The 12,190-nt window shown below is 40.1% G+C and overlaps 1 protein-coding gene across 9 annotated transcripts in view; it reads left to right on the top strand.

Annotated features, from left to right (window-relative positions):
- The window catches only part of szt2 (SZT2 subunit of KICSTOR complex), a 201,433-nt gene that overhangs the window by 18,291 nt on the left and 170,952 nt on the right, over positions 1 to 12,190 (top strand). For all 9 annotated transcript variants that reach the window (XR_004929430.1, XM_036131637.1, XM_036131636.1 and 6 more), the window contains exons 9-15: positions 7,311 to 7,481; positions 7,568 to 7,799; positions 7,901 to 8,030; positions 8,637 to 8,782; positions 10,517 to 10,669; positions 10,803 to 10,917; positions 11,977 to 12,182. Coding sequence is in view for 8 of the 9 variants with exons in the window: in XM_036131637.1 (XP_035987530.1) it covers positions 7,311 to 7,481; positions 7,568 to 7,799; positions 7,901 to 8,030; positions 8,637 to 8,782; positions 10,517 to 10,669; positions 10,803 to 10,917; positions 11,977 to 12,182 (1,153 nt within the window). In the remaining variant the exon portion in view is untranslated. The remainder of the gene's footprint in view (positions 1 to 7,310; positions 7,482 to 7,567; positions 7,800 to 7,900; positions 8,031 to 8,636; positions 8,783 to 10,516; positions 10,670 to 10,802; positions 10,918 to 11,976; positions 12,183 to 12,190) is intronic.

Raw genomic sequence — 12,190 nt, 5'->3', positions numbered from 1 at the left:
TACTTGTGATCGTTTTGACTTTGGAAGCAGGAACAGCTACAGACTGTTTAAGTTCTCCTCATGATTTCAAAATGTTTCCAAGATCGAATCGTGATTTCAGTGATCTTGGATGTGCTCTGTCTTCCAAAGTGCCATAAATGCAGTCAGAAAAATGAGAAGGGGAAAATGTCGGTGGCCCCTGCCTGCTGAATCGTTTCTTTAGTGTCTGTTGTTAATGTCATTAACACCAGTAAACCGGACACTGATTAACAGCTGCTTCTACTACTGAACCCACTGGATCAATAGTCCACAAAGTTAACTGACTTTATATTAGACACTAATTAAAATTGGTTCCTTTGATATTTTTAAACAGTGTATTTTCCTTTACAAACATGTTATCTATCTTACTAATCCAACATATGACACTGAAAACTCGAAACAATCTGCACGCTTTGTCAGTGAGGATGGGAGCACGAGGAGAAACTGAGCATCCAAGTCAATGGTTGCTGTGGAAACTGATACTCTTGTGGTCCAAGTATTGTTTTTTTCAGACACCACATATTGGACAATGCGACATAGATACAAACTATTTGTTGTGTCATGCAGCCCTGTCTTAAAGACAAATTTACCTATCAGTAGGGCTAAGCAATATAACAGAGATTTAAAAAATAGCAAGATTTTTTAAAAAGATATGTAAGATGGGATGTGGTCAGAATTCTGAACAATAACTTACTTCCAAGAGTTATTGAATAATGAGACGGTGGAGTGAAGTTCCAGCACTTTTATTGAGAAACAGAGCAGTGATCACATAGATGGAAAGCAATCGCACCCCACGGTCCCGCTGCTGCTTTCGGCTCTTCCTAATAATTGATAGTTGCCTTGGCATGAGACAAAACAGAGACAGTCTATCCTAGACAATAATCATCCCACACACTATTTGCGCAACATTTGGCCTTGCAATCAGCAGGTCCGTACTCACATGTCCAAGTGGCGTGAGGCCAAAGGGACTTCAGAATAATATTCATATCACATGGGACTATAATTGTTCTATCGAGATGGTCTAGATCAGGGGTGTCAAACTCATTTTGGTTTAGGGGCCACATACAGCTTAATCTGATCTCAAGAGGGCCACACGAGTAAACTCATTGCAAGATTAAATAGAACTAATAAAAGTGGACTTGTTGTTGATTTTAATATTAAATTAATTTCACTTTTACACAATATATTATGAATAACCTCAGCGTTTTTAAGAAACGTATGTGCAATTTCAACAATACTTTTACTCAGGTAAACATTTACTTAAGTGCATTGTGAATAGGAACTGATAACAGTGATTGTACAATGTTGGAAGAACTAGAGCTGTCAGTTTAAACGCGTTATTAACACGTTAACTTTGTTAGACCATAACGCCGACAATTTTTTTTGTCCCCGTTAATCGCTCGTCAAAACACACACATGGTTCCCTAATGTTTTTCCCCCCGCCGCGCTCTCCGGACTGTGTTTCTTTTACCCTCGACGCTTTCCGTAGTTTCAAGAGTGCTAGCAAACTGTAGCAAAACAGACCCGCGCTCACTGTTGCCAAATACCGTTTATTTCATGCGACTTTGGGCTTTTTTTTTCTAAAAGCGCTTCTAAATTTCATGAGTCACGGGTTGCGGTTTTTTTTGGGCAGGTTTCTGAAAGTGAAATCGCTTATTTGGGCTCTAAAATAAGTGACGAAACAGCGGTTATTAAGAGACCTGCCTGCACTAGACACCTTGAGGGTATCCAGCTGAAATATCCCTCTGCCATAGGAGCCGACGGTAGTAAAGGCAGACAGAGCAACTCTGCACATATTTTCTGCAGTTTACGGTGCAATAACCGGGGATAACTGTTGAAAGTAGATTACTTGGTGCAGATCACCATTTTAAGCAGAGATTGGTTCTTTAAGCAGAGTTTTTGCACGTTGATAACATTGCAGAAACCCCAACCCATAAACCATACTTTAATGTTTATTAATTTGTTGTCTCTGTATTTGACAAACTAAGGCTGAATCACGTTGCCAAACGAAAGACCTGGAGTTACTAAACAGCTGCTAAACAGTCTCATTCAGGGTACTAAGCTCCTGCCCAGTTGCAAGCAAAGTGTAAGACTGGAATGAGCTGGAAATTTCAAACCTTTTTCCAGGCTTAAACTCTATGAATATGGATAAAAAAAGCAAGCAAAAATATTCAAAGAAATGATTGTTGTTGGTGTGAAAGCTCAGAATTAGATGTGTGTGAGAGAGTGAAAAAAATTAACAAAACTTATTTTACTTTATTGAAAGTACAATTTTTATTAATTTGTATGTTTATGCGTAATAGCATGTCTATCTTTGTTTAATTGGCAAAAAAATATATCGGCATTAAAACAGGTATTTATTTACACATGTGTTTACACATGGTGTAAACATCAGGGTATCATGATTATCATGTCATTTAGCCATTATAGTCCAGAGTTTACCATTTGGCACTAGGATGTTTTCATTCCAATTCTGAGTGCTTGAAAAATAACATAATAAAAATATTTTTTGTACAAGCATGGATTTTATTAGTGTCATTTATTGCAAAATTGCATATTAAAATGCCCAAACAGGCTATTACACTTTCAGAAATTAAAGGATAAAATATGTGATTAATTTGCGATTAATCTCAAGTTAACTATTGACATTATGCGATTAATCGCGATTAAAATTTGTAATCGTTTGACAGCCCTATGAAAAACATTTATTCACATTTTTTGGAACTTAAAAACACTGTCCTGCATGACAAAATACATCAAACAGATAAAAATTAAGAAATGATTTATATATATAGTGGCCATCGCTCTGTTAGTACTATCTTTGATGTGCCAATCAAACAATTCAACCAATCAAATCAATGACTGAAGACAAGATGCTAGCCAATTACAGCTGGAGAGGGGCGGGTCACTTGGTCATACAAAATAGCTTTCAGAGAAGCCTGCACAACTCGACTGTGGTCACCGGCGTCTGTGTCAGTAGAGCGGGATGGATATTTGGTCTGATTACCAAATAATTACAAGAAGAGACAAAGAAGCAAGCGAGAGCGAGCTGGAAGCAGCGCTATTAATTTCTGTTTGAAACTTGAGCATTGAAGTCAACAGTGGAGTAAACATTGACGCTAGGAGGGTTAGCTAGACAGCTAGCAGCACAAGGAGCAGAACTCAGGAGTAAAACACAGCGAAATTGAAGAAACTTGGGTTACTTCAGGTAGAAGGGAACTCTGCTGCCCCAGCTGCTGTAATTACAGAACCTCTTCTACTATGAACTTCTACTTCAGTCAGTGTTCAGCCTGACACCATTGCTCATGTTTATGTATGCTAATGTTTGACTTTTGAGTCAAGACAGCTCTACAGGTTGGCCTATCTCACTGTTAGTTTCCATTCCAAACCCAGCATAAAACCTGCCCAACTAAAAATAAAAAAACAAGCCCAAATCTCAAGCTCTCTTATGTTAAAAGCGCAGAAGTATGAAACACATGAGAACATGCCACAATGTACACAAAATGTACAATCAGTCAACCAAATAACACACAAGATCACTTTAACAATCATGATATATCAACTGGGAAAAAAACTTAATTAGTACATCTACCTTAATATAAATGTAATTTCTCTTACTGAATATAGCTCAATCAAACATTTCTCTTTCACACAGCCATGAAATTATTTTAAGTCGACCAAAATGGAGAGAAGGGTATAACTGCAGAGCGTAAGAACGCCCCCACTGTCGGAACGCCCACACGCCAACGCAAACGCTGATTGGTTTGTTGATTTGCCCACTTCAATACATATATTTTTTCCCTCCATCTCCTTCATTCAGCGGGATGGACGAAAAATGTCCGTCCCGCTAAAAAAATCCGTCCCGACGAAAAAAATCCCTATCGCAGGGTATTAGTTTTACCTAGGGACCACATGTGATTTGTAATAATAACGGCGTTGTATGCAGACAGATATTAACCGGCTCGCGGTGTTAGGAGAAAGCAACAGCGCGAGGACTATTGTGACTATTATATGTAGTAGCCTACGATAGAATTCTGTCCTGTCAGGATAAGGGCTTCTACTGGAGAAACACCCCAAATATGCGACTGCACGTTCAAAAATAAAGCTTAAAAAAAAAAACAAAAAAAAAAAAAACAACTCACGAAATTTACCAGCGACTGTAGAAAAAAAAAAGAAAGCATACAGAGGCAGAGTTGACAGCGCTGCTTCTGTCACACAGCTGCAGCGCAGCGTATTAATTACATGTAATCCCAGGTAAAAAACAGATCCGAGCGAGTAGGCGATTGGACATTTTGCTGCATGGAGCCAGGCAAAGTTGGAAAAAAAATCCGCTTCCTAGCATAAAGCCTGAAAAAGAAGGACAAATATGCGTGTGGGGCATTCAAAATCCGGACTGTCACCTGCCTTTCAACGGACGAAAGGTTCGGATGCTTTTGTGTAACTCTGCAATATTTTTCAGTGTATGGTTTGTTTAATAAAAAACAAGTGTCCTAGTGTCCTTTTATTTGCGCACCCATAAGCGGAGCAAAAATCGGGCATCCTCGGACGGAGCTCTGGAAGTTTGCTTACTTTCAATACAAATTCGAAATAATTTATTAAGTTAGACAATAATTGAATTCAATCAATTGGTCCTATGTAGCCCCTAAAGGGGTGACGTTTTCAGTCAGTTGATTTATCTGGAAAACGGGTGAGAATTCACCGGATTCAGTGTCTGAAAACATAAAGTACATTTTCCTGAATTGACTTGTATTGTGTCTGACTGCACCTTGGTCTGACCTAAGATGGCCGCTCTGTCGGCACGCCTCCCACCCGACAACGCGGCGTCTACGTATACATGTCTGTGCGCAGAAGGACCGCCCAGTCGGAACGCCCACACAGTCGGAACGCCCCCAATCGGAACGCCCCCACAGTCGGAACGCCCACACAGCTCTGCAGTTACTCCTTACTGAAAATGGATGGATGGATTCCACATCTGAAGCTCAGTGCTACCATCTGCTGATTAAAACACTGCGCCCCTCGTGGACAATATAGGAACTGCAGATTTTCAATTAAACGAAGTACATGTTTTTTTCAATAATTGTTTTATCATTATCTTCCTTTTATCTCCTCTTTCTTTCACCTTTTCTTTTTTTCTTCTTGTTCTTCCTTTCCTCTCCTACTTTCCCATTGTAGTGTTTATATCATTTGAGATAATCCCCGCATGAATCATAATAAAACTATTCACATTCGTAAATCAAGCAGAGCACTATGGCAAAAGCAGTACTGCTCCAATTATGAAAGTCAAATCTGATGAGCTCTTTTTGGCATTAAGACAACAATTCTTATTGCCACATTGCCAGACAGGACACTGGGAAAAATAAATAAATAAATAAATTGTTCGGCGTGCTGTATGTTTGACACCCCTGGTCTATGTCTATGTCATGTTATAATTATACTATTTTTGTATTGCAGTAGTAAGCTATTTGATATAAAATGTACCTGTGAGATAACGCCTTGATTCAGAGATGCCTTTTTATAATTACCTTATAAAGAGATAAATGTCACATATCAGCATTCAGCCTAAAAATATTGAGATATTGTTTATGGACCATGTCACTCAGCCCTGTCTACGCTCCTGATCGAAATCTTAAGACCAGTTAAAAAAAAATTGCATGAATTTGCATTTTGCACTGTAGGCTCTTAAGAAGGCTATAAGTAGAGCTTCAAAATAAAAAAAAAAAATGGGAACAAGAGACCAAAAGTTGTAGGCATGCAATTTATTGAAAACAACGATTTAACTCAAAGTTTAAGACCAAAGCCTTTAAAAACCAAAATCTGTGCAAAAATTTGGATTCCATGTCAAGTAATCACACTGAAGATCTCTTGATGGCAAGGGCAAAAAATCTCCCCATCTTTGAAAATGGTAGGATTGGTGAGCTGCGTAAACCACACCTCTCACAATGTGCCCTCGCTGCTGAGATTGGACGCAGTAAGACAGTCATTTTGCATTTCTTAATAGATCCTCAGGGTTATGGAACAAAAAGAAATCGAGTAGTAAATCTAAAAAAGCCGAAGGACCCGAACGGCTGTCCATCAAGACACGGCACGATCTGCAGCCCAAAATAAGGCCATTACTTGTATTGACTTCAGCCCAATAACCATCAGACAGTATATGCGAAGGAAGCCCTTCAAGTACAAGAAATGTCTTCAAAGGCCACGTCTCCTTCAATGCCACAAAACTGGACTTTGCAAGGGAGCACCAAACATGGGACATGTTGGAAGACTTAGATTTAAAATACACTATAAAAAACAATTGAAAGATTTAACCTTGATGGTCCTCATGGCTTCCAACGTTACTGGCATGACAAGGAGAAGCCATCTGAGATGTTTTCAACGCGCCACAGTGGAGGGGGCTCCATCATGATCTGGGGGGCTTTTTCCTTCAATTGAATGATGGAGCTCCAGGTTCGGCGGGGCGTCAAACAGCAGCTGGCTATGTGGAGATGTTGCAGCAGGCATCCCTCATGACTGAGGGTCCTCATCTGTGTGGTAATGACTGGGTTTTTCAGCAGGACAACGCTACAATTAACAATGCCCATCTGACCAAGACTTTTTTCCAGGAAAACAACATCAATCTTTTGAAACATCCTGTGTGTTTCCGTGATCTTAATCCAATGGAGAACATTTTGGGATGGATGGCAAGGAAGGTTTACAAAATTGACATCGGTTACAGACAGTGGATGCCCTATGTGAAGCCATCTTCACCACTTGGAGCAACATTCCCACTAGCCTTTTGGAAACACTTCATCAAGTATGGCAAAACAAATCTTTGAAGTGATCAGCAATAATGGTGGAACACATTACTGAGTTAGTATTTGGCACTCTAATTTCTGCTTTATGAGGGTTTTTTTTAGCTGTGGTCTTAAACCTTTTGATCAGCTGATTAACGGCCTAGTTCAATTAAATAGTTTTCGATAAATTGCCTTCTCACAACTTTTGGTCTCCTTTAGATTTAAAGACACAGCAACATAACGAATTGCTCTCAGAACCAGGGTAAATTAATGAGGAATTCAGACCAAAGCATTGCATTTTCACTTTATACAGATCACAACTGGAGGATTTCAATATGAAAAGGAAGAACTGAAAGCATGATATGTCCCCTTTAACTGTGCTACAGAGAGTCAAGTTTGACTAAACCTAAACCGTATAGGAGATTTTGTTGCCTTCTGAGCTGCAGTGGTAATACTTTGTAGGGGTTGTCCTTGTGATGAAGAAAGCCTTTAATAGGATATATCTAATTGTTATTTCTGCAGTCTCCCAGGACAAACTGTTCAACGAGCACTTGGTGTCAGCCAGTGGTAACCCTGCCCTGGTCATGCGGAGGAAGAAGCACACAGAGAAAGAAGTCCATGCTCATTTAATCAGTGTGGTGTCAGTGCGACTGAGAGAAGGCTACACCATCAGAGACATCAGCCTCACCAAAGGTCTAAGTCTCTCCTGTGGTTGCATTTAAAGGGGTTGAAGTCTTCCCATAATGATGATCTATATCACATCCTCTGGTTTTCTGTAGGAGGGACCCAGCTGGAGGTGAAGTTGGCTCTGCTGTGGAAACATAACATGCATATTGAGTACCTAGCAGCTGCCACCTGGCCTTTGGACCCGTCCAACAGAAGCACTAAAGTGGAGGTAACAATGGAAGGCAGCTATGACATCCTGCACGACATCAGCTGCACGCAAAGGAAGCCTATCACCAGTCCATACCGCACCTCTGTCATCCGCCGCTTTTGGAACACTCTTCAGAGGTACCGCTTCTTAGGTTTCCACGGAGACCTTCCTTAGCACCAAGGGCTGTTATTTTAGAGATGGCTGAGTTGTGATGCGTTGGCATGTCTGTCTCTCCCAGCATCAACCAAACTGACCAGATGCTGGTGCATCTGCAGTCATTCAGTTCAATCCCGGAGAACTACATGATTCCAGAGAGCACCAAAAACGGAGTCCCTCTATTCTACATTCCTCCTGGCTCTACCACCCCGGTACTGTGCACTGTGGTCTGAATCCACTCCTCATGGCACACTGTCCTGCATGTTTTCCATGTTTCAGCATGCTTTATTTTATTGAATGGGTCAGTAACACTCAAGTTAAGGTTCTGCTGCATGACAATCTTCTGAGGCAGTGTATTTTAAGGTGGGCCCCAGGAACCAGGGCAGGGAACGTTTTTAACCATAATATGGGGGACTTTAGACCTAACTGTAGTGAACTAACAAATGTATGTGGTGCCAATAGACTCAACACTGCTCATTTTGCCTGTTTAGAAGATCATGGCCATTAAGTTGGTGATTGTGAAATTGATGGTTACTTGGATTTCAGAGGTAGGATCTGGGCCTTTTTTTACCATTGCCAAATGGCGCAGGGTCAGATAACATTACAAAAAAAAGGAAAGCTGCTGCGAGCTGGGCATTTATAGTTGGATTTGCTATTATGATAATTTTTTGGACAGACCTGTGTTCTGGCTCCCTGGTGGAACGTGTGATATCTAAGAACCATTTCACACTCCTAGTCCCGCCTTCTCAGTTTAAATAATAAAGCTGGAACCAAACAGTGTATGTGTTCTTTAATGAATGGATGTCCTCTTTCTTCAGGTTCTGTCTTTGCAGCACAGTGGATCCAAAGACCCATCTCAGTCCCAGTTTGCATCATACTGGAAACCTATCCTCTCCATGGACACAAACTTTTGGCAGAGATGGTTTCACATGCACCGTATTGCTATCATCCTGGAACATGACTTGTAAGGAACACATTGCTTTCTCTTTCACTTTCTATTCTGTTAAGCTTTTGAATGTCTTCATAGGCCTCTAACATCGTTGTGAAGGAATGTTGTATTCGTAGTGGACTGAATAGATGAAATTTTGTTGGCTAACACAGCAGCCTGTGTGCCCTGCAGGCATAGGTCGCCCATCATTTCAGATGTGGCACCAACTGGGCTGTTCTCCAAGTTTGGCTGCTGTTTGCCTTCCCTATGAAAGGACTCTGGTCCTGACTTGTTTAGGGTTCCTTTCCTGTTCTCCAACTTTCCATAGTTCTTTATAGGCTAAGTCACCATAGCAACGTCCTTGGTCATTTGTATAGCTCTTTAAACTTTTCAAATAAAGCTTCCTGGAATTTTAAGGAATATTTACTTTGATCTAATTAATGTTTTATTTAAGGGTGACCACTGTAATAAGCTCTGCCTGATAATGTTCAATAATGTATGTAGGGCAGCTCCCTAGTAGGGAAACTGCTCTTTGAATGTTTTGAGGAAGAAGTAAGGCTTAAACAGTTCTTCATTCAAAACAAGAACTTTGGATGAAATAATGGCTGCATGTTTTGACTAAATTATTGATTATAGTTCCTGTAATAATAATAACAACAAATCATAAAAACAATAATAATAGAAACAGAAACAGAACACCAAAATATTCAAGGGGAAAGTCTTGTCTCATCTCATCTCATCAGGGGGGGTAACAGTTCACATATTCGTAGCAAAAATATTGGTTAGGTACGCAGGTGTACTGAACTTTCTCTACTTGAACATACGTAGGATGTTTGTGTGGAACTAAATACTCAGTGCAGCATTCTGTAGGACAACTTTAAAAAGTGACACTAAAACCTAAGTGGACTCCCAGCCTCCACTAAACTCTATTTCGGAACATTCGGGTTTCTGATGCAGCTACAGTGGAGAAAGAAAGGTGGGCTGAGCCAGAACTTTGTATCAGCATCTCTCAGCAGCAATAGGGTACGTAGTTTCTCTACAGTTAGCAGAATGAGTCACCTGAAACAACGTCATGCTGAGTAAGAACCTCACAGATACTGGAGAAAAGTCCGCCTAAGTCCAAATCCAGCTGCCTGTAGCCTTCAACCAGACCAAAACACTGCACGATTTGAGATGCTACATAACGTTTTTATTTTCAAATGTCTGGACCAAATTGGGATATTTTTGTCTCCTGGTGTACCTCTACCCACAGTACGAATTACACAAAATTACTTGTTAGTGTTCAATATGAAGTAGAGTGGACATGATTCAACTGCAATGTGTACACCTATTGTACGTCCCCAGGGGAACATTTTAGGAGTAATACTTGGAAATAGGATTTGGGTCACAATGTTTTCACCTTCTTTGCAAAGTCTTTGGTATCATGTTGATTGGGTTATTAGATTAGATACACTTTATTGATCCCACATCAGGGAAATCCACGTGCTACAGTAACAAGAAATTGACATACAGGTGGCAATAAAACAGTGTCAGAATAAAACGGAGTACAAAGACCAAAAATGTTGACATAAGATATAAGGAATATATAAGCTCTGTGCAAAATATACAAAAAGCCGTTTGCATTATCTACAGAAACCATATGTACAAAAATAGTTTAATAACTATTGTATTGAACATGATTGTTGCATTGATGAGAGGCACCAGTGGTAAAAGAAGAGATACCCTTACTTAACCTGACCCACTGACAATGGGTGAACCTTGTCCTTGCAGGCCTGTCCCTAAACACCTGCACACAGCTGGGAACAACGGACGCTATAGCACCATCCAGTGTCGGATCTCCCACTCTGCTCTTACATCCCTGCTGAGGGACTGCAGCAGCTTTGTGTTGGTGGAAGGTTACTCGTATGTCAAGCTCATTTACAGGTGAAAGAAAAACTGGGCAGCACTGTCTGCCACCATCACTGTTTCTGTGTTTTTAATACAACCATATACATGTTCTTCATTCGGTTCTTTAGAATATAATACTGAAACACGTTTTTGAACTTTGATTCCACAGTTCATCGGATCAAATTCCCACATCCTTTTACTTGGTCCGCTTGATCTCCAAGACCCCCTGCATGGTCCTGCGCTTGGGCTTTCCTATTGGGACATTGGCCAGCATTAGAAACAAGGTAGTGAAAGTGAGACTGACTGGGGTTTCCTACCAAAGTACTTCCAGTACTTAACCAGGTTTGGTTCTAGGTTTTGATTGGTTAAAAAACTAGGCAAAGGTTTTGAGTAATCTATGATTTTTCTTTTATTTACTTTGCTTCAAAGGAGCCATGTTGTCCTTTTAAGGCTCAAAGTGTTATTCAGTAATGTCTCAGGCTTCCTGGAGCCTTCTCTTAAAATGATAAGCTGATAGCGGAGGGAGCTTTAAGGTCCTGTTTCAGGTCTGGATGATGGATGCTGTATTTTCTTCTTCATTTTTTTTCCCGTTTTTTTTTTAGGGTTTTAAGATCTTTCCACTCTCCACTAGTCTGTTTGACTACTTTTTAGCTATCCACAGCAGTATATGATCAGGAGCAAGCACACATACAGGACTTGTAACCACTGAAAGGCAGTCAAGATCTAAACCAAACTCAAAAATACCTTGGAAACTTGGAAAACTATGGCTTAAGACCACTTTGTAAAAATTGTAATTTTTTTGGATGATTTTTAATGTTAAAATTGCTTAATTTTAAGTTAATACTAGAAAATGAAAAGTGCATGTGGATCTATTTGCATATTTTAAACCTTAATTCTCATGATTGCTTTTTTTTATTAGAGCTTCCCCCATTATTATCCTTCAAAACCTACTGGTTTAGCTTTTTCCACCAAGTGAACACAAAATTATTCATTTGTAAATGTAGTTTTAAATAATTAGCCAGCCGAATTAAAATTGTGTGTTGGTAGTAACATACAACCAAGCATAAATCTCCTTCAATTAAATCATTAAATCATCACCTAAACAAGGTGTGTTCTTATGTTGGTTGTTTTTTATAGGCCTTAGTGCCAAAAACAGCAAAGTTTCTTTTTTGTCATAATCTGTCCCCTCTACTCTCCAGCCATTTTAATTTGCTGTCCGGTAAATCAGGTTGAGACGTAAATGTCCACACACAGTGACATTAGTTAGACCCATATGTGCTGTACCAGCACACAAATATTATAACAATCTAATAGCTCATCACACTGTGCTTTTCTAAAATCAGATTGTGGATGAGCTGCGAGAGCAAATCCTAAAGCTCCGCTTCCCTCACCGGGTTCAGAACAAAGAAGCAACACCAAAGACTAAGAGGAAGACGGTTGGCCACGTGTCTCCATCTAAACCTCCCTTGGTTCCTGTGGCCAAGCCAGCACTGTCCGACAGGCCCTGTGTGGTGGTGCTCAATAAGCCCCTTGAGAAGTTGCTGATAAGGTCAGTGT

This window comes from Fundulus heteroclitus, unplaced genomic scaffold (assembly GCF_011125445.2).
Source record: "Fundulus heteroclitus isolate FHET01 unplaced genomic scaffold, MU-UCD_Fhet_4.1 scaffold_45, whole genome shotgun sequence".
NCBI lineage: Eukaryota > Metazoa > Chordata > Actinopteri > Cyprinodontiformes > Fundulidae > Fundulus > Fundulus heteroclitus.
The sequence above is the reverse complement of the archived record's forward strand: the minus strand, read 5'-3'. Positions and strand labels throughout refer to the sequence as shown.